The sequence below is a fragment of the Dama dama genome, chromosome 31, assembly GCF_033118175.1.
Source record: "Dama dama isolate Ldn47 chromosome 31, ASM3311817v1, whole genome shotgun sequence".
In the NCBI taxonomy this organism is placed as follows: domain Eukaryota; kingdom Metazoa; phylum Chordata; class Mammalia; order Artiodactyla; family Cervidae; genus Dama; species Dama dama.
Window position 1 is genome coordinate 56,513,945 of NC_083711.1, and position 23,606 is coordinate 56,537,550.

At 39.9% G+C, this 23,606-nt stretch overlaps 1 protein-coding gene across 1 annotated transcript in view; it reads right to left on the reverse strand.

Annotated features, from left to right (window-relative positions):
• MORC1 (MORC family CW-type zinc finger 1) overlaps positions 1-23,606 on the reverse strand; it is a 147,803-nt gene that overhangs the window by 72,862 nt on the left and 51,335 nt on the right. Inside the window, exons 11-14 of the mRNA XM_061134240.1 lie at positions 23,531-23,604; positions 21,325-21,389; positions 17,909-18,052; positions 15,534-15,688 (exon numbers count right to left, since the gene is read on the reverse strand). Of these exons, the coding sequence (XP_060990223.1) occupies positions 15,534-15,688; positions 17,909-18,052; positions 21,325-21,389; positions 23,531-23,604 (438 nt within the window). The remainder of the gene's footprint in view (positions 1-15,533; positions 15,689-17,908; positions 18,053-21,324; positions 21,390-23,530; positions 23,605-23,606) is intronic.

A 23,606-nucleotide genomic window follows, 5' to 3' on the forward strand; every position in this document is an offset into this window, starting at 1 on the left:
AAAACTGAAATCAACAAGAGGAAGAAAGCTGGAAAATTCACAAATATGTGGAAATTAAACATCAGACTACTGAAAAACCAATGACTCAAAGAGGAAACCAAAAGGGCAATTTTAAATATATTGAGGTAAAATTAAGGAAACAATCCCATTTACTACTACATCAAAAAGAATGAAATACATAGGAATAAATCTACCAAAGAGGCAAAAGACCTATACCCTGAAAACTATAAGACAGTGATGAAAGAAACCAAAGAGAACACAAACAAATGGAAAGATATCCTGTGTTCTTGGGCTGGAAGAATCAACATTGTTAAAATAACCGTACTACCCAAGGTGATCTGTAGATTCAATGCAATCCCTAACAAATTACCAATGGCATTTTTCATGGGACTAGAACAAATAATTTAAAAATATTTATGGAAATACAAAAGAGGCTGGATATCCAAAAGAATCTTGAGGGAAAAAAGGAACAGAGCTAGAGGAATAAGACTTCCTGACTTCAGACTATACTACAAAGCTACAGTCATCAAAACAGTATGGTATTGGCCCCAAAACAGAAATACAGATCAATGGAACAGGACAGAAAGCCCAGGAATAAATCCACGCATAGTGATAAACACTTCCCTTAAGAAATAAACAAGAATGGTATAACAAATAACATTAAATTAAACATCTCAATGAACTAGAAAAAGAAGAACTAAGTCCCAAGTTAGCAGAAGGAAAGAAATGGCAAAGATCAGAGAAGAAATAAATGAAATAGAGAACACAAAAAACAATAGAAAAGATTAATCAAACTAACAGCCTCTTTTTTGAAAAGATAAACAAAATTGTAAAACCCTTAATAAGACCTGGGTTTCCCTGGTGGCTCAGATGGTAAAGAATCTGCCTGCAATGCAGGAGACCTGAGTTTGATCCCTGGGTCAGGAAGATCCCCTGGAAAAGGAAATGGCAACCCACTCCAGTATTCTTGCCTAGACAATCCCATGTGCAGAGGAGCCTGGCAGGCTACAACCCATGGGGTCACAAAGAATTTGACATGACTGAGAGATTAGCACTTACTTAGACTAGATAAGAATAACAGTGAAGATTCAAATAAATAAGATCAGAAATGAAAAATGAGACAATACTATGGATACCACAGAAATACAAAGGATCTTAAGACACCACAATGAAAAATTATATTCCAACAAATTATATAACATAGAAGAAATGGGTAAATTCCTAGGAACATAGAACCTATGAAGACTGAATCATGATGAAACAGAAAATATGAACAGACCAAGAGTGAGTAAAGATACTGAATCAGTCATTAAAAATCTCCCAACAAAGAAAAACCCAGGACGAGATGACATCAGTGGTGAATTTTACCAAACATAATAATAATAATAAAAATAATAATGCCTATCAATCTCTTCCAAAAAAGTATTCCAAAAAAATTTTTCTTCTCTAAAGAAAGAAAATTTCCAAACTTTTTTTATGAGGTCCGCTTTGATTCCAAAACCAGATAAGGGCTTTATAAGGAAAGAAAAATGCAGGCTAGAATCACTGGTGAACATAGATGCTAAAATCCTCAATAAATAGAGAAGGGAATGGCAACCCACTCCAGTATTCCTGCCTGGAGAATCTCATGGACAAAGGAGCCTGGTGGGCTACAGTCCATGCGGTCACAAAGAGTTGGACACAGCTGAGTGACGAACACATACACATACATTTTAATAAATGGTGGGAAAATTCGATGTACAGACAAAAGAATGAAGCTGGACCCTATTTCACACCACTCATAAACATTAATCCAAAATGAATTAATGATTTAAAGGTAAGACCTGAAACCATAAAATTCCTAGAAGAAAATACACAAAAAGCTCCTTAACATTGGTCTGGGCAATGAATTTTGTTGTCGTTGTTTCTGATATAACACTAAAAGCATAGCAGAACAAAAAAAAAAAAAAACAAGTGGGAGTATACCAAACTACAAAGCCTTTGTATAGCAAAGGAAACACTCCAAAAAAAAAAGAAAAAGCAACATAAAGGGAGAAAATATCTGCAAATAATTTATATGATAAGGTATTAATGTCTAAAATATATAAATAACAAAAAATTGAATACCAAAAAAAAAAAAAAAACCATAAAACCCTCTTATTGAAAAATGGCCTGAAGACCTGAACAGACAGTTTTCCCAAAAAGACACACAAATGGCCAACAGGTACATGAAAAGGTGCTCAACATCACTAATAATCGGGGAAAGCAAATTGAAATCACAGTAACTTAAGACTTCACACCTATCTGGATGGCTATTGTCAGAAAGAGAAATGATAGTGTTGTTGAGGATGTGGAGGAAAAGGAATCCTTGTACACTATTGGTGGGAATGTAAACTTGTACAACCATTATGGAAAACAGTGTGGAGTTTCCTCAAAAATTAAAAATGTAGCTATTATGTGATCCAGAAACCCACTTCTGGGTATATGTCTGAAGAAAATGAAAGCAGTATGTTGAAGAGCTATCTGCACTCCCATCTTAACTGCAACATCAGTCAGTAGGCAAGACATGGAAATATGGAAGCAATCTAAGTGTCCAACCATGGATGAAAGGTTGAAGAAAGTATGTGTGTATGTGTGTGTATGAGAGAGGGGGGAGACAGAGCAGAATACGATTTAGCCATGAAAGAGTTGAGGATTCTCCATTTGTTATAAGAATGAAACTGTAGGGCATGATACTAAGTGAACTAAGCCAGACAGAGAAACATATAATACGATTTACAGGTGGAATCCAATAATACTAATAACAAAGTTGAATTCATAAAAACAGAAAGCAGAATCATGGTTGCTGGCAACTGTGGGCCAGAGATAATGGGGAGATGTCGGTCAAAGGGTGCAAGCCTCAGTAATAAGCTCAGTAAGTGCTGAGGATCCAATGCAGAGCATGCTGACTATAGTAAGTAATACTGTACTGTATACTTGAACGTGCTAAGAAATCTGAAGCATTCTCACACCTACATAAGCAACATGGTAACTGGGTCAGGTGATAAGATGTTTTAATTAACTTGACTGTGGTAAATATTTCATAATGTATATGTATAGTGAATCATCATGTTGTTCACTTTAAGCATATATAACTTCTTGTCAATTATACCCCAAGAAACCTGGAAAAAAATTATTGTCTATCCTAGCCTGGCAAGAAAGAGTAAAATGATTAATAAAATTCATTAAATTAGGTAGGTCTTAACACATGAAAAAGTATTAGCTGTTAGGTCACGTCCAACTCTTTGTGATCTGTAGCCTGTAGCCCACCAGACTCCTCTGTCCATGGGATTCTCCAGGGAAGAATGCTGGAACGGGTTGCCATTCCCTTCTCCACGGGGTCTTCCTAAGCCAGGGATTGAAGCTGGGTCTCCAGCATTGCAGGCAGATTCTTTACCATCTCAGCCACCAGGGAAGCTCAAAATATTTTAATAAGCCATATTTTGTTAATGTGTATTAAAGAAGGTTTTAAAATTTCTCTTTGATCCAGAAGTCAATTAAGAACGAAAAATTGTGTCTCAAATATTTCCCCCCACCTATGGAGAATGCTATTTCCCTGTGGTTCAAGTGGTAAAGAATCTGCCTGCAACGTAGGAGACCCAGGTTTGATCCCTGGGTCAGGAAGATCCCCTGGAGAAGAGAACGGCAACCCACTCCAGTATTTCTGCCTGGAAAATCCCATGGACAGAGGAACCTGTCGAGGTACAGTCCATGGGGTCACAAAGAGTCAAACAGGACTGAGTGACTAACACTCATGGAGAATGCTATGTAGATAACCCAAAACTATTAATTTCATAATAATATTAACATTCTCAAGGTATTCTGATTTTAAAATCCATTTTACTTTTGTGAACACGAAACAGAGGAGCACATATTTTGAGACTTTTGTTTAAATAATCAACAAGCTTGTTAAACTAATGGAATAATCAGGGTTTAATACACATAGAGAATTAAAGTGCTAATTTCTAGAATAAGTATCTGAGACAAGCTGTGAAAATCTAATTTACTGCTAGCTAGGTATGGAGTACTGTATTCAGAAGATTCCTGAAGTTTAAATCAATCTGATTAATTTTTCGGGAAAAAATAATGGGAACTACTGCAATAACTTACTAAAAAATTGTCAAAACCCAGTAACTAAAAGAGCAGTTCACATAGATTTTGCCTCTTAAAAGGGGAAGAAATCTAACAGCCTCCTAGAGGTCCATTTCATATGTATTATAAAAATGTACAATGACATCCAAGGAATCAATTGACCAAGTGGAAAAGTAATAAAATTCAGTAATAAACTACCAAAGTTTGATATTTCCAATCAAATAATAAAACCTAAAACAGTTTATGAAAACAAAGCACCAAGAAAATTTGAAGATAGCAATGGTATTTAAACAAGGTCCTTGCCTTCAGGTAGTTCTGCATCTAAATAGATATTTATCTCATGATCTGAGCCACAGTCAGGTCCTGGTCTAGCCAAGGCTATGGTTTTTCCAGTGGTCATGTATAGATGTAAGAGTTGAACTATAAAGAAAGCTGAGCACTGAAGAACTGATGCTTTTGAACTGTGGTGTTGGAGAAGACTCTTGAGAGTCCCTTGGACTGCAAGGAGATCCAACCAGTCCATCCTAAAGGAGATCAGTCCTGGGTGTTCATTGGAAGGACTGATGCTGAAGCTGAATCTCCAGTACTTTGGCCACCTGATGTGAAGAGCTGACTCATTGGAAAAGACCCCGATGCTGGGAAAGATTGAAGGCAGGAGGAGAAGGGGACGACAGAGGATGAGATGGTTGGTTGGCATCACTGACTCAATGGACATGAGCTTGGGTGGACTCCGGGAGTTGGTGATGGACAGAGAGGCCTGGTGTGCTGCGGTTCATGGGGTCTCAAAGAGTCGGACACGACTGAGCAACTGAACTGAACAGGTCCCGGTCTTCTTTTTGCTGTCTATATAGAGCTTCTCCATCTTTGGCTGCAAAGAATATAATCAATGTGATTTCAGTGTTGGCCATCTGGTGATGTCCATGTGTGGAGTCATCTCTTGTGTTGTTGGAAGAGGGCATTTTCTGTGACCAGTGCATTCTCTTGGCAAAACTCTATTAGCTTTTGCCCTGCTTTATTCTGTACTCCAAGGCCCAATTCGCCTGTTACTCCAGGTATCTCTTGACTTCCTACTTTTGCATTCCAGTCCCCTATAATGAAAAGGACATCTTTTTTGGGTGTTAGTTCTAGAACGTCTTGTAGGTCTTAATAGAACCGTTCAGCTTCTTTAGCATTACTGCTCAGGGCATAGACTTGGATTACTGTGATACTGAATGGTTTGCCTTGGAAACCAACAGAGATCATTCTGTCATTTTATTGATTGCATCCAAGTACTGCATTTTGGACTCCTCTGTTGACTATGATGGCTATTCCATTTCTTCTAATGGATTCTTGCCCACAGTAGTAGATACAATAACTCATGTGAGTTAAATTCACCCATTCCAGTCCATTTTAGTTCACTGATTCCTAAAATGTCAATGTTCACTCTTGCCATCTCCTGTTTGACCACTTCCAATTTGCTCTGATTCATGGACGTAACAGTCCAGAGTTCTATGCAATATTGACTTTACTTGCAAAACCAGTTACATGCACAACTGGGTATTGTTTTTGCTTTGGCTACGTCTCTTCATTCTTTCTGGAGTTATTTCTCCACTCTTCTCCAGTAGCATATTGGGCACCTACTGACCTGGGGAGTGACGCTGAAGCTGAAACTCCAATACTTCGGCCACCTGATGCAAAGAACTGAGTCACTGGAGAAAATCCTGATGCTGATTGAAGGCGGGAGGAGAAGGGGATGACAGAGGATGAGATGGTTGGATGGCATCACCAACTCAATGGATGTGAGTTTGGGTAAGCTCTGGGAGTCCGTGATGGACAGGGAAGCCTGGGATACTGCAGTTCACTGGGTCGCAAGAGCCGGACACGACTGAGTGACTGAACTGAACTGAACTTTAAAGATCTCAGATAGAAATTGCACATCCATTCTTGGAGGACTGTAGATCACACTTTCTCCTCTGGTGATATTGTCCTGTTTGTCCTTATCTTTGCAATTCTTAGCCAAGCCAGATATGAGACCCTGCTAAGCTGATCCCTTGTGTGATCATGTATCATTTATGGTCTCGATAGCATCTCTGGGTTAGGGATAGGAAACTGGTTTCAAGCGACATGCCAACTCCGATCAGCTGGTAGTGATGCCTATCCACTCTCGAGGCCAACTACCACTTATCAGGAAGAACTGCCATGATGGCTCAGAGAGTGTGTGAGTGCGCGGTGCATGTGAGATGAACGAGGCCCTTTATGATCACTTCCCAAAGGACTAGATTTGAACTGAAGGACAACAGGGCGAGATGTCTTCAGCAGCGGTGGAGGTGTTTGCAGCGCCCTTCTTTCCCTTGGCTCCTGGATGTGGCTGAGGTGGCTGGGTCCATCTCCCAGTGCAGTACAGTCAATGGTATGAGTAGGTGGCAGCTGCTCCATAGCAAAACTCCAGGAATCTGCAAAGTTGGTCCAGCTCTGCAGTAACATCATGACTTCCCCTGACAATGAAGCATCACTTTCTTTCATTCCATATCAGCTGCTTCCCACGAGGATCTCCTTAAGCTGAAAAAAATGATTTTAGAACAACCACCATCCCGACTTGAGAAAATACACGATGACAAAATAAATAAATAAAGCATGAATTCAATCATACTTTCATGTGATTTTATGTCTTACTACTTACAACTATATCTCTATATTTGAAAAAAATGTAGCACATATATGTATAAGACATAATGCCGTCTTAGACAATCATCAGTAGCCAGGGATTCAAGGAGTCCAAGCCACACTCTAAGGTCCCCTAGGCTTCGTGACTCCTCCCAGTTCAGAACCACACCATCTGTGCAGGAAGATGGAGGGAAGCCTATGATGACATTTTCAAAAACAAACTGAAGGAAAGTTAGGTTTCTACTGAGTTCTTCCTTACAAAGAAACAATGTCACTTTCCCTTTTTTGGTTATATTTAGTCCTGTACATGGCTTTTCTATATATGCACAAATTTTTTCCTATTTTTTCTAAAGAATGGAAATAAAAATTAGACATAATAATATAAATATATTCATAAAACATTCTGTGTTATCACGGGCAATAGCCTAGTCAGCTACCTAAGTCTCCCCAACACCTAGGTTAGCATAATTTTTCTTTCTACCAGGATTCTCTTTACCTTCAGTTCAGTTCAGTCGCTCAGTCGTGTCTGACTCCTTGTGACCCCATGAATCGCAGCACGCCAGGCCTCCCTGTCCATCACCAACTCCCGGAGTTTATTCAAACTCATGTCCATTGAGTCGGTGATGCCGTCCAGCCATCTCATCCTCTGTCGTCCCCTTCTCCTCCTGCCCCAAATCCCTCCCAGCATCAGGGTCTTTTCCAGTGAGTCAACTCTTCGCATGAGGTGGCCAAAGTATTGGAGTTTCAGCTTCAGCATCAGTCCTTCCAATGAACACCCAGGACTGATCTCCTTTAAGATGGACTGGTTGGATCTCCTTGCTGTCCAAGGGACTCTCAAGAGTCTTCTCCAACACCACAGTTCAAAAGCATCAATTCTTTAGCGCTCAGCTTTCTTTACAGTCCAACTCTCACATCCATACATGACCACTGGAAAAATCATAGCCTTGACCAGATGGACCTTTGTTGACAAAGTAATGTCTGTGCTTTTTAATAAGCTGTTTAGGTTGGTCATAACTTTCCTTCCAAGGCGTAAGCGTCTTTTAATTTCATGGCTGTAATTACCATCTGCAGTGATTTTAGAGCCCCCCAAAATAAAGTCACCCACTGTTTCCCCATCTATTTGCCATGAAGTGATGGGACCAGATGCCATGATCTTAGTTTTCTTAGACATACACAAAGCACCGTGACTTAATGGTCTCAAAAGTCTAAAGATTCTTTGTTGTTGTTGTTGTTAACACAACTTATGTTTAATTGTTTAATTCTGATTTCACTGTCTTAAATTCAGTCATTAGATACAACTTATTCTTTTTTCTAAAGTGCACACATAGAGACTAATGAAGAGTGTTAAGGCCTTGCTTCTTGTATGGCAGGGAAAAATCGAACTGTAAGACTCAAAGTGTATTTAATTCTAGACAAAAGAAGGGCTGGCTTTTTCATATTTTATTTGCAATACAGGTGAGATCTTCTGAGATATTTTAGCAAGAAATTTCCTTGTAGATGTTAAAAGTATCATTATCATGATAATAACAGAAGTGCAGTCAGAAAGAAAAGGAAGCATTAAGTGCTATCAATGGTGATAATTTCAATTATCAGGTGAAAGCAGTGTAAATGGGTAAGATCTAAGAATGTGATATATTTTAAAAAGCAGAAGTCAATCTATTGAACTCCTGAACCATCCTGCTATTTTCTGGGAACTGGCACAAAGTAACAATTTTAAAGAGAATATATATTTATGCAATAAAAATCAAGCAAAAATGTCTATAATGTTTTTTGATATTGTATCTCCAATTCCTCTCACAGGAAGCGTTTAGCCAATGCGATTCTTTTAGTGGCATAGAGTTCTGTTGTTGCTGCTGTCAACAGTAAGGTCCCAACAAACATGGGTAATCGAACGGTTGATAAAAGAAGTTCTTCTTTATAGAAGTATTAGTTAATAAGCAATGAAAATATGATTGAATTAGAATGCAAGATTTTGGGACTCTTAAGGGATATGAGTTTTGATCACTAATTGTTAATATTATTAAAAGAGAGACAATCGAACAATTTCTGGCTCCTGATAGAACACTCTACAACCTATGAAGCATCCTGATAAAACAGCAACAAAAGAACACACCTGAATTTGGTCAAGCTGCTAGATTCTACCAGTCTACAGAGAAATAAAATAAATAGAATGGAAGAATCTGTTAAACTACACCCAGTAATGCAGCCAGAAAACTTTAAACTGTGACAACCAAATTATTCCTACAAATAAACTGCCCCTAAAAAAAAAAGAGCGAGAGGGAGCAATAAAGAGAAATATGAGGATAGGGTAGAGGGGCTATGAAATATAACAGAAAATTCAAAGTGTAAACAAGAGATAGGACACTTTTATGATATTAGGAAAGTATTGATAATTTTTAGATGTGATATTTGTATTGTGGTCATGTTTTTAAACAGAGTTCTTTCTTTAAGAATACATGCTGAAATATATACAGATATAAAGTGTCTGGAATTTCCTTCACATTCCAATTGTGGGGGCGTAGGTGGGAGTATGGATAAAACCAGTTTGTTTAGGAGTTGATAAATTGTTAGGGTTGGATGATGGGTTTATGATTTCATAATATTGTCTCTAAATCTGTCTTAGTTTTGCAATTTACCATATATATTAGTTTACTAGGGCTGTTATAACAAAACCCCGCATACTGTGTGGCTTAAACAACACAAATTTATCTCCTCTCAGCTCTGGAGCCTGGAAGTCCAAGATCAAGGTGTCGGCAGGTTTGATTTTTCCTGAGGCCTCTCTACCTGGCTTGCACACGGCCACCTTCTCCCTGTGTCCTCCGCGGTCTGTTCTCTGGGCACACCCATCCCTGGTGTATCTTTGTGAGTCCACATTTCCTCGTCTTATAAGGACACCAGTCACATTAGATTCGGGCTGACCATAATGGCCTCATTTAAACATAATCACCTCTGTAAAGATCCTGTCTCCAAACATAATCACATTCTGGGGAATCTGGGAATTAAGACTAAAAACATATGAATTCAGAGGAGACACGGTTCAGCCCCTAAGACCAGAATGAAAATGTATTTAAATAAAAGATAAAATATTTTTAAAATACAATACACAAAATTCATAACTTCAAAAACTGAATTTTAAAAAAATATGACTTGCTGGGGCTTCCCTGGTGGTGCAGTGGTGAATAACCGGCCTGCCGAGGCGAGAGACACAGGTTGGATCCCTGGTCTGGGAAGATCTCACATGCCACGGAGCAACTAGGCCCATGCCCCCCAACCACTGAGCCTGTGCTGGAGAGCCCGGGGCCAAAACCAGCGAGCCCAGGCGCAGCAACCCGCCGAGCCCGCGAGCCCCCGGTCTGCAACAGGAGAAGCCATCGCAGTGAGAGCCTGCACGCGGCAACCAGAGAGGAGGCCTGCTCTCCGCAACTAGAGGGAAGTCTGCACAGGAGTAAAGACCCGGAATAGCCGTCAGTAAATAAATCTAAATATATATATATATGTGACTTGCTTCTCGGCCGACATCTTTAAATAAACTTGTCTCCCAGTCTCACCTTTTAGTACTCCCACAGGCCTCCTCACCCAGTGTGGGTTCCCAGCAGAATGCTGCGTTTCACTTTTCTTAAACTACCTTCCTGTGATCTCAGAGACTTAAATATATCCTAAGAAAACAACATCTTGCTGTAGGCAGCTCACTCTATCGAGCTACTGGCCAGTTACGGGTTGAATGTCTGTGTACCTCCTAAATTTCTATTTGACACCTGATTTCTAACGTGATGGTATTCAGAGGTAGGACCTTTGGGAGGCAATGAGATCATGAGGGAAACCCACTGTGAATTGCATCAGGGACCTTATAAGAAGAGGCCAGAGGGCTTACACACACTGTTTCCACCATAGGAGGATACAACATGATGTCAGCAGTTTGCAAACCAGAAGAAGGGCTCTCACCAGAACCCAACCATGCCAGTACCCTGATCTTGGACTTCCAAGCTCCAAATCTATGAAAAATAAATTTATGGTGTTCATAAACTGGTCAGTTTATGGTATCTAGCTATAGCAGCCCAAACTAAGGCATAAAGAATTGTTTTTAAAAGGATTATTCATTTAACAAATATCATCCCTTACTTTCAAAATTATAAAGACTGAGAAATTGAGAATGTGGCTACCTGTCCTCCCTCACCCAGTGGCCCATTTCTACCTCACAGGAGGTCATCAGTAGAAGGTCAAGTACTTGCTTTCTGTATCCTGTGCAACAGGATTTAAATTAAATTCATACAGAAAATACTGGCCAAACCTAACATACCAGGAAAAACAGCACATTAGAGTAAAAGTCAATATCAGATTCCAAAAAAGCTCCCACTTTTTTCATATGAAAAACTGAGGTCTAATAAAGTGATAACGTTTAATAGGAATAAATGTAAGATTCTACTCTAGTATCCAAAAACACTTATTGGAAAAACATAAAAGAGATATGACTTCACACATGTTAAACATTTTATTAAGGATTTTAATTGCTAATAAAGACACTGAGGGTCAATAATGTGCTTACTGAAACGAATAGGTTAGGCTACAGCAACAGAATTACAACTTAAAGAAATGATTATCCATTTTACACAAGATTTCACCTGAAATTTCTGTTTCTAGGTGATACATTTTATAAAGAATAATGTTAAAATGGTGAATATAAAAAAAATGGTGAATATATTTAATGCCTTGTCAAAGAAAGAGTAACCACAGAACTTGGAAGTATTGGGGTAAAACAAGACTGAAAAGACAGACAAAAGACTTCAAACACCTGCAGGGCTGCCATCTGAAAAGGCTGTAGGCCTATCTTTCCTGCCCCAAGGGGGAAGAAGGACGTTAGCCTTGCAAACTCCTTCCCACCCTTCAGGAAGTATCTCTTCCTCAGGGAGGCCTTCCCTCGCTTCTACACTGCGAGCTCCTGACTGCTGGCTCCTACACACTCATTCTTCTCTCCTGAGCACCAATCCCACTTCTAACTGTCACACTGTGTTAGCCCTACTAAACTGTAAATTCCCAGAGAGGGTGGACCACGTCTGATTTATTGGTCCTGTAACATTCTGAGCCTGGCACCAGTGAATGAATAAAAGAACACGTGAGAAATAGGTTTGACATTAATATAAAAATGTATTCTCTAATACAGTTCTGCAAAGATTCATGGCTGCCTCAAGAAGTAGCAATTTTTCTTTCATGAGAAAAATTTTACCCTGTTTAGGCATAAAACGGCTTCCACTTGTCTGGGACTTCCCAAGTGGCTCAGTGGTAACGAACCTGCCTGCCAAGGCAGGAGACGTGCGTCCGATCCCTGGGTCAGGAAGAGCCCGTGCAGGAGGAGACGGCAACCCACTTCAGCATTCTTGCCTGGGAAACCCCATGGACAGAGGGGCCTGGCGGGTGACAGACAGTTTGGGGGGCTGCAGAGAGGCGGACGTGACTGACATGACCCAGCACACACACACACACGGAGCCTGGGGCAGGGGTGGGTGAGGTGAAGGGGATTCACGGGGGTGGGAGACTGGATTAAACAACGTTTAACCTTACTGCCAACCTGGGCCCTGTGATTTGAGCTCTGCTGGTAAAGGTTGTGTTTACTACACCATAAATTTCATTTTAGCTGATCAGCTACATTCTGATCTGTTTTGAAAAATTTTAGTGATACATTTCTATGTAATTACTTCTGTTCAAATTCAAATTTCATTTGCTATTTCTCCCTATCTTTTCCTTCTCCTTCTCTCTCCATTCCAAAAAGCTGATGATTAATATTTCCATTTTTAAGGATGCCTAAAGTTTCAGAAAACACAATAGCAGACAGTGATGTCAGGACAGACACAGAAATAAGAAAAAGACTTCTGAGATTCTTAGCATCAGCTGTGCCAAAAGTAAATGCAGATCTGACTAATGACACAAAATCATTACCTCGCCATTTCCTTTTATGCTGATTGGATTTTTAAATACAAGGGCCCAATTTTCCATAGAAACAGATCAGATTTACAGCAAATACAAAAATTGCATCTTTTATTTATAAGGTAAAAAATATACCCAAATACTTTTCATTAAAATCGTGTGTCTGTAATATTGACTTTCAGAGGATTAGTCAAGCATTACATAACTTTGCTTCTTCCTGTGGGAATTAATAAGCAGAGACCTTGAAGGTCAATCTCCTCAACACAGTTCCTGAGACTACCAATTCTGACCTTGATTATTTGATTCAGTTTGATACTGAAGTCTGGGGATGAAGTTGTGAGATATATGAGGAAATACACGTGCTCACTCTCCTTTTTCCACTCTCTGCTTTCTTTCTAGAGGAACATCTTTTGTGAGAGCAACCTCTAACCCTAACTCCATTCATGGACAATTATGGAAGTAGGACATCAATATGTTTTTAACCATTAGTGCTTAACATACAAATATAACTTACTTATTTTGAATCATACTACATCTTCTGTTGAGAAGACTTTGAAAAGGTTAGGTAGATAAAGCAGGGATAGGAAGTTACAGAGAGGGGAGAAACCTGGCCAGTCACAGTCTGTGGGGTTGATGATACCACGTTGGGAGGGCACCCACACTCCAGACAAATGAACTTCCAGAGAGGGCCCCCACAATCAGGGCTGCGTGTGACTGTCGTGAGCAAATCTGAGCTGGACTGAAATCATTCCTATAATCTTTAAACTGAATGCCTAATTCCTTCTGAGGACTTAATTCTTTATTCTAAGGATAAGCTGAAGCTTCAATACTTTGGCCACCTGATGCAAAGAGCCGACTCACTGGAAAAGACCCTGATGATGGGAAAGATTGAGGGCAGGAGGAGAAGCGGGCAACAGAGGATGAGATGGCTGGATGGCATCACCGACTTAATGGACATGAGTATGAGCAAACCCTGGAAGTTAGTGAAGAACAGGGAACTCTGGTGTGCCGCAGTTCACAGGGCTGTAGAGTCAGACACAACTTAGCGACGGAACAAAGATAAGGATAAGCAAGACAAAGAAGGGATTATAGAGAAAATATGAGGATGGAGGAAGTTACATAATTTTGAAACACTTAACGTTTTCTTTTTGGACCATGTTACGCTAGCATTTAAAGACCAGTGAGTAGATCACTGATTTATACAACCTCACTCCGTATCTTCCAATCTTTTATACAGCTTCAAGCACACCCTGCCAAATAACGTAGTTTTTCCTACGTTCAGTATAACTTCAAACGTGTCTCTGAGAAAAAAGAATACATGTAAAAAAGTATGCCTTTGCCAAGCCTAAGTAACATGCACGTACTCTTCAGAGAAGTGTTTCTCAAACTTTATTGTGTGTTCACATCCCCGGGAAGTTTGCTAACATGCAGATTTTAATCCAGTAGTCTTGGGTGGGGCCTTAGATTCTGCATGTACACCAAGCTCTCAGGTGATGCTGATGCTGCTAGTCCACAGACCATACTCTGAGGCTTTAGACTATGACAGGAAAATCCAGCCCTGGCAGAAAATTAACACCCTCAATGTCATTCCCACCTTCATATTTTTTCCCCTGAGTTCTTTCACTCTTTCCTGTTTGACCAGTATAAGACAATTTCAGGACCGAGCAGAGTGCACAAAAGAGAAAAAATATTCTAAAATTACAACTTCAAGTGAAACAATAATAAGATTTTAAGTTGTCTCAAAGGTAGAACATAATTTTTGATATGCATGAATTATACATACTTCGTGCAATTCACTGAACAAATACACAGTAGCCTATGTCTCTCCATAAATGAAGCAGTATGTCTGCAAAATTTAAAAGGAGCTTGATTAACGCACAGCACACCACTTCATGTGGCTTCCCTCATAGCTCAGCCGGTAAAGAATCTGCCTGCAATGCAGGAGACCTGGGTTTGATTCCTGAGTTGGGAAGATTCTCTGGAGAAGGAAATGGCAACCCACTCCAGAATTCTTGCCTGGAGAATTCGAGGGACAGAGGAGCCCGGCAAGCTACAGTCCATGGACTTGCAAGAGTCAGACACGACTTAGCGACTGAATCACTCATCATCATCATACCACTTCATTACCAGGCGTCTCTGGATAGTGAGGTTATCTGAATAAATCAGATTTTCTAGATAAGTTCAGTTTATCTTTTTACATTTCCAAGTGTATGTAGTGATTTTTCTTCTAAATCTTTCTATAATTAACATATTCAAGACTTGTCAGATATACAAAACAAGGTTTAACATATCTGCAATTATTCAGGGTCAACAATGATTACTCTACAGAAAGGCTGAGGGCAAGAGAAGTGGGATGAGATGGTTGGATGGCATTACCGACTCAATGGATATGAGTTTGAGCAAACTCCAGGAGACAGTGAAGGACAGGGAAGCCTTGTAGTTCATGGGGATGCAAAGAGTTGGCCACAACCCAGCTACTGAATAACAACAGGAGCTGCTTAGGTCTGTGTGGGACTCTGCACGCCTGTACAGTAGAGTCCTAGAGTGTCCTTTGGGTGGTTCTCAGCTTATTTCCAGCAAACTTCTGCCCCCTTCCTACATGATCAGCTGCCACTGCATACTGCTCTCTGATCGCCCTCCTCTTATAATTTGTAATCTGCTGCTTTATTTTTCACGTAACATTCTAGAGAAGATTCTGAGACTAACTTCTTTCCTATTTCCCCTTTGTTTTATTAATTCAGGTGCTCTCTTTCAGGCTTTTGGGTTACTGTTTATCTGAATCAGTACAATCATTCCAGCTTACAGACATCATCAATTTAACCCCCATTAAGCATCTCTTATCATGGCTACTGAATACTCACTGATCCCGGTGTCCTTACAGTACTGGACCAAGTATTGTCCCATAACTTTTAGAAGATGATTATACTCATGGACATTGAGAAATTCCTGCTTATTATGGGATGGTTCCATGATCTCCAAGGGTATATTAACAATTCCAACCACACCTGCACCAAGTCTGGAAGAATAAATACATATATAAATTACGTGAAATTGAGCTAAGAAAACAGAAAAGGCTAGTATTCATCTTTCAAAATCAATTAAAAAAATAAACTCAGTCATTCGGTCCAAAGCATGTCAAAGTTAACAAGTTATAACCGTACTTTTTAATGTAAGTGTATGGTCATTCCAGTTTTGTTTGGTCCCATAATACAAAATCTCTTAATATGTCATTGCTGAATTAATATGACTCCTTTTCTAAACCTACAATCTGACAGGGGAAGTCAGGGTGAGTAGGAAAATGAGGCCTTGAAGCAGTAAACACCCCTAACAATCCCTTGCAGAGATAAACTGACACAGTCCTCTTAACAATACAGGCCAGACAGTCGCTTTTTTCCATCCTTGTTTCACCCGTCAGGTTGGATTTCTCCTCATCATTGCAGAGGTCCATGGGTGCTCAGTGAAATCTATTAAGGGGATGTATAAGCTGTACTATCCGAGAAAGGAATAGCCTGATGGATAAACTCGATTTATTTTTCACATTTCAGCAGCTCATGATGCATGTGGCTGGGCTCTTCTACTGAGAGCTGTAACCTGTGTGGGGAAAAGGCATCCAGAAATCGGGCTCTTCAGGGGCTCCCACGGCCTGCCGCCTGCAACTGGCCTACAAGCCACGCCTTCCCAAATTGGGGCTTTCCGTCATGTTTTCCATCACTTTCCCTTTCCACTCTGCCCTTCCTTCAACTAGTCACTCTGGAAGCCTAAATTTGGGCATCATTTCTTCCAGGAGACCTAACTTAACTTTCCCAGGTTTGGTTCACTGCCCCTCCTAAGAGGCTCTTTTTGCACCTGGTCCTTGCCTATAACAGATATTTGTTTGTTCATTTATCAATCCATTCATGCTCAGCACCTGGCCCCATTCCAGAAACCAGGAATACGTTACGAATAAAGAAGATAAGGTCCCTGTTTATGAGGCTTCTCTTCTATCAAAGGCTGAAAGCCATTACGGGTGACAAGATAATTTCAGATGGTGTAAGCGGTGTAAGCAAAATACAGCAGGTGCCATAATATGTAAAGAGAGATAAGGTGGAAGGAGAGATATCAGAGGCTAATTTTAATTAGACCAAGAAGACCTTCCTGTGGAGCAGACTTCAGAGCTGATGCCTGAGCGACATGCTAGGACCGTCAGTAAGAAGATCTGGGGACAGAAGTTCAATGCAGAGGGAACAGCAAATGTCAAGGCCCAAAGGCAGAAACGAGTTTAGGGTGTCTGAGAAAGAAGATGCCTACCGGTATGCAAGGAATGCTGTCAGAGGGTGGGTATTGGAGCGGGTGTCCCAGAGCCAGGCAGAAGCCAGATCACTGGCAGAATATGAAAACCAGTGCTATTCTACATGCACTGGGATTTAAAGCAAGAGAGGAAACTAGTTTGTATTTTAAAAGATCATTCTCACTGTTTCCACACAATATAAAAAATACGTATTAATACACTTGTCCTTCTCACTGGACTATAGGTTCCTTAGCAAAAGGTAGGAGGTCTTCACCATTCTGTCTGCAGAGTTCAGTACAGGGCCTGGCACACGGTCCTGTAATGCCAGCGCTTGCTGAATAAATGAATGAGTGAATCACGATCTCCTTGAGAGGGAGGGGACAAGATGAAGAAATGCTCCCCTGAGCCATCCCACTGCTCATGGTTATCCTGTCTGATTCTGTAATTTTCTACAGTCTCTCTTCAGGGCTCTGCGTAATTCACGACAGCAGCTTGTGGAGCTTCAGACCGACCACGGGGAAAGCACCAGAATGTATTCCTCTGGATCCAGGCAGGCTGGCGAGTGCTAAGAATATATGCTCACGCAGGTAACTGGCAGGAACTCATGCGTGCTGGGGCTACACAAAATGTTGGAAGGGTTGTGTTATGAGACTATGGATTTTTCTTTTCTACAATTTCTTTACTCTGCTTGCATTATTTTTTAATTGGAGAAATGTCAGCAACTTCACCCGAGTAGATGGCACAGAAATGGTAAAATTTCCAAAAGTGTGCTTTTTCCTTAGAGCAGGCATGCGATCCTACTGATATTATAAATTAGGCAGATGAATGCCTGCACAGTGATGGGAAGGGTGGATGGGGGACACGACACCTGCTCCCATTATGATTAATTACTCATCTAACTCCACAGACAGGATCCTACCACATCTTCCCTCATCCTGCCTGTGCCTCTGAAAACAAAAACATACTTACAAGGATTTCAGTTTCAACTGTGGGCCCACTTTCTCGTGCATTTTGATCAAGCGGTTATTACTGTAAATGAACATCCCAGCTTGGCTTCGGTTTTCTATGTTCACACCAAAGAACAGGGTGAGTGTCCTTGCTTTTCTTAATTCCCTAGCATCACATTTAGGAAGTTAAAAAAATCATTAAATAAAAATAGACATTTTACAAACTAATAATAAATAACTCAGAAGATAAATATCAAAGGAACTATATATATATATATATATATATATATATATGTATATGTATATAATATCCAGGTATTTTGCAAAACCTAGTTGGCGCATTCAGTATCTCTCTATAGCCAAGTATTTTGCATAAACATGATCGACAATAACCATACCATTCAAACATAAGCATTCCTTGATTCACAAATGAGTTTGCCAATTTAAATTTATAAGAACTAGAAAGTGCAGCAGAACTGTGAAACATTAACTGGTCTAATATGTACATTGCAGCATTTTTGAAAAAACAATGGTCTGACTATCTGAAAATGTAGGTATTTCTAACACTGAATGTGATTTGTAACTTTCAGCATGTTCTCAAACCTCCCAATATTCTACACAGATTCAGTTCAGTCGCTCAGTAGTGTCCGACTCTTTGCGACCCCATGAATCGCAGCACGCCAGGCCTCCCTGTCCATCACCAACTCCTGGAGTTTACTCAAACTCATGTCCATCGAGTTGGTGATGCCATCCAACCATCTCATCCTCTGTTGTCCCCTTCTCCCCCTGCCTTCAACCTTTCTCAGCATCAGGGTCTTTTCAGCTCTTCGCATCAGGTGGCCAAAGTATTGGAGTTTCAGCTTCAGCATCAGTCCTTCCAATGAACACCCAAGACTGATCTCCTTTAGGATGGACTAGTTGGATCTCCTTGCAGTCCAAGGGACTCTCAAGAGTCTCCTCCAACACCACAGTTCAAAAGCATCAATTTTTCGGCAGTCAGCTTTCTTCACAGTCCAACTCTCACTTTCATACATGATTACTGGAAAAACCACAGCCTTGACTAGACGGACCTTTGTTGACAAAGTAATGTCTCTGCTTTTTAATATGCTGTCTAGGTTGGTCATAACTTTGCTTCCAAGGAGTAAGCGTCTTTTAATTTCATGGCTGCAATCACCATCTGCAGTGATTTTGAAGCCCCCAAAAAATAAAGTCAGCCACTGTTTGCCATGAAGTGATAGGACCGGATGCCATGATCATAGTTTTCTGAATATTGAGCTTTAAGCCAACTTTTCCACTCTCCTCTTTCACTTTCACAAGAGGCTCTTTAGTTCTTCACTTTCTGCCATAAGAGTGGTGTCATCTGCATATCTGAGGTTATTGATATTTCTCCCGGCAATCTTGATTCTAGCTTGTTCTTCCTCCAGCCCAGCGTTTCTCATGATGTACTCTGCATATAAGTTAAAGAAGCAGGGTGACAATATACAGCCTTGATGTATTCCTTTTCCTATTTGGAACCAGTCTGTTGGTTCATGTCCAATTCTAACTGTTGCTTCCTGACCTACACAGATTGGAATGTGCCAAAAGATATTCTTCAGTTTTCTTTTTTCAAATTCAAAAGTAAATCAAAGTTAATGAAGCAAGTTTACAAGGAAAATAGCTTCTGTTTTTCTGACTCTGTCTGTTGTACTATGTTTTATGTGACATTTGCATTAAAAGTATAAAAGCAGAAATTAAGAGACAGCAGAATACGCAAGACACAGTCATAGGAGCAGGAGGCTGAAAAGTACTTTCATGTAAGAACCAGAAAGAGGGGCGTGACTTCAAGTACAAGCTCATCTTTGAAATAATCACATGACTATGGACGAGCCACTTCAAGACTTCGTCTCTTCTGAAAAATGGGAATTATATCCGTCTAGCCACTTGGGATGCCATGAGGATTAAAAGAGATGATATTCAGCATGAATGTGGAAGACTTTCGGTGCCTGGCAAATGTCATTCTCCTTTTCCACCAAGAATGGTATCATATGTAGTTCTTTCCCTCCACTCATCCTGTAGCTTTCCTCATTCCACAGAAACAGCTTCTTTCTTTTCAAATTCATGATCATGGGCTATTATAACTAATATAATATACTTGCTGGACTGATTAACTGTATCTATCATTAAAGGACAATAATAAAGCCGTCCTTCTATATGGATGTAATGACAGAGTACATTAGACTCTCTGAGGGAGCTACTGACATGAACTAATATATTATGTATTTTTAAATGCACAAACATGTAGGGTTAAATATATATGAATCAAACTTTTTCTCAAAAATGTCTACTCTATAATTAGATTTCTGCTGTTTAACCAAAAAGAATACTGATTTTGTAAGGAACCTCAAAACAGAATATTAGAGGATATGACATAATCACTCTGTAATATGTCATACTGATTGTCTTCAAATTAAGAAAAAAAAGCATTGCGCTATAAAAACAAGTTCACCCCAACTAGCATTATTATAAAATATAGGTTGCTCACCTTTTATGTCTATCATTGTGATAATAAAAACATCATCAACCAGCTCTTTATTTCTGAAGACTTTAAAGTGGCCCTTGCTTTTCAGTAAAGAATCCTATGGCAGTTATTCATTATTTATTTTGATACATGCATAATTAACAGTTCAAATTTAAGTTGTGAGGAAAGTTATGGTTATATCGTGGGCTTCCCTGGTGGTCAGACAGTGAAGAATCTGCCTGCAATGTGGGAGACCTGGGTTCAATCCCTGGGTTAGGAAGATCCCGTGGAGGAGGGAATGGAAACCCACTCCAGTACTCTTGCCTAGATAATTCCATGGACAGAGGAGCCTGGTGGGCTACAGTCCACGGGGTTGCAAAGAGTCGGACACGACTGAGCAACTCACACACACACGGTTATATAGTACATCACAGTTCACACATACCAGAAAATGCTGAAAACCAGTAACACTTCCCTAAAAATTTGTTTCTAAAAGTTACCACAGTTTTCAAAATCTGGCTTAACTTGCACAATAGCTATTATTTTCAGTTTAATTTGTTTAATACCTGAGCTGGACAGCAAGTCAACCTTATCAATGTAAACAATGGTTTTGTAATACAGGCTCACTATTTTTACTTGTATATAAGTTGACACTTTTACCTGAAATATCATCCATCTTAAATTGAAAGCAGTACTGGAAGATGGAAGAAACTGGGACTGACCATTCAGATTTCAAATAGCAAAGGACACAGAAAAGGGAAGTTGCCAGGTGACCCCTTGAGAAGCTCACTTCTTCATCATAAAATGATGAATATCATAAAATGTCACAGGCTAAGGAAGAGAAACTGTCATAATAACCACCAAATCTGTCTACAGTGAAATCAGAGTTTGTTTTAACATAGTGCAGAGGGTTCCAAGAAACAGAAGATCTCTTGTCTTACCTCTGCTTCTCTTGAAGAATCTTTCGCTTTGCTTTAACATCTTCCAGAGCTTTCTGTAATACATCCTAGAAAAGTACATTTGGTTAGGAGAGAACATAATGCCATTAAATTAATGAGAGCTGAGTTGGTATTTATTATCCTATTATCCAGAGGTTTCACAAGGGTAACAGTGATAGGTCACACTGCCTAATGCAATTCTACCACAGCAAATACTCAATAGTTGATAGATATGAAGTTCCAATAACTAAGAAGACAAACCAAATCCAAGCCTGCAGTTCTCTTTTTGAGGATATTCCAATGTCTTCTCTGTCTTTAGAGAAAGAGCCACTGCTCCCATTAAAGGCACAGTGGCTTTCACACAAACAAAAAGAAAGCTTGGGAAAGTCATTCTGTAGACCTGGCCTTTGTGCGAATGGACAATGCTTCATTCATCATGTGATCCATCACTAAGGCCTTTTTCAGGAAAAAAAGAAATTGTGACTACAAAATTTTATCAAAGGCCAAAAAAGAAAATGTCTCCTCTATCTCAAGTTCCGTACAGCCTCACTAATACTCCCCGAACTTTCCCCTTACAGGATATCCCATCCCTGGATTTTCTCCCTTTCAGAGTGCCTCAGTAACACTGCCCGCCTGTCTTTCTTTTCTTCTACCTTGATATATCAGCTCATTCACAACTCTATCTCTAGTAGCTTCCCTCCAGTCAGGCAGAAAAGAAATAATGCATCGTCACTATTTCACAAATAAGAACAAACTTTTAACGTGCTCCATCCACCTGATGTGAAAGCTGGGCATCTCATTTGATGGGCAGACCACGGAGTGAACCTATTTTCACTGACTTGTAAAAGAAAATGGTCAATGCTTGGTAAGTATTTCACTTCAAATTCAACCACTCAACTGCCTAGAGGAATTTAAGAGGTCAAAAGCTGAGGTCATTCTGCTTAGCTCTCTTCTCTGAGTTGAAGTCAGTGCACATCAGAGCAACAGAGTAAGTTGCTCAAAGACATCCCCGCCCTTCCTGTCAATGGACTTAGAGCACAGAGCAGAGAGGCGGTGAGAGGTAACAGGCTCAGGCAGGAAGAAAGGGAGGTCCTGACCCATTAGAAAGCGTCTGTTTCTCTCGTCTTGCAGATACATAAAGCAAAAGAAATTGATTTTTTTTTTTTTTAGAGACAAAATAAAGCTTAAACTTCTCTTTAAAAAATCTGTTAACAATAAGATGGGTCTATATTTACCTTAAAAAAAGTGAAAAGAAAAAGGTAGAAGAGTTTTGGGAAAACCATGGAGCGCGCTTTGGGGAATTACCACGTGCTACTCTCTGATGTCATCCCGTATTCATGACAGTTAGATATGAGAGCTCTTCCTCACACAGCCTTGGTCCTTGAAAGTTTAAGAGCAAATTACAGAAAGAATTCCTACACTAAGACTGCAGTAGAGGAAGAAGGAAGGGTGAAATAAAGCATTTTTTTCTCCAAATAACTCCTTACCCCATGCAGGCAAAGAAATACGCCAAGTGACAAATATGCACTACAGTAGAAAGTCTGGTACCGTATTTTTGGTAAAAGTTAGCAAACTTAACATGTCCTGCAGCAACATTCTTTTTCTCTTAGTTGCTATGTATTGTAATTAATAATAATAGTTCTTTATAACCTATCTTACTCATGGGCATATTGCAAGGATTACAGAGAATGTTTATGAACTGTGTGGAATAACTCATAAGAAAAGAGCTTTGCAAGCTGGAAGCATTGTTATTAATATTCATAATTACAGTATATAACTCCTGGCAATAGAAAGAAGGATTGCTTATTAGTGTTCTCCTTGCTCTCCCCATTCATTTAGGTCCATAGGGAGCTATAATTTGAAGAGAGATTTTCAGGGAGACGTGATAGGCTAGTTTTTCCTTTTAGCTTTGCATTATTGTCTCCCTTTCTTTATATACTTCCCTTCATTTTAAAGAAACAAGTTGTGATGCCCTTCCCCGCGGTTCCCAATTCACCCATGTTTAGTTCCATCTTTGCTCTCAATCTCAGCCTTTCCCCGACTTGCTGAATTTCCTCCCCTTTCTCTGCACTCATCTGTTTACCTTGTGTTAAAACCAACTCAATCTGCTCAGCTTGTTTAAAGGTTAGGAAGTAAGTGATAGGAGACAACTATGTACAGGAAAAAAGCAAATGACCCTGTGTGCCCTTGAAGAAGACCGTAGTCACACCTCAGCGGAGGAGGATGAAGACGTTCTCTCAGAGGAGTTCACTTTGATTTGTGCTTCTTTCAAGATGAGTTCAGCT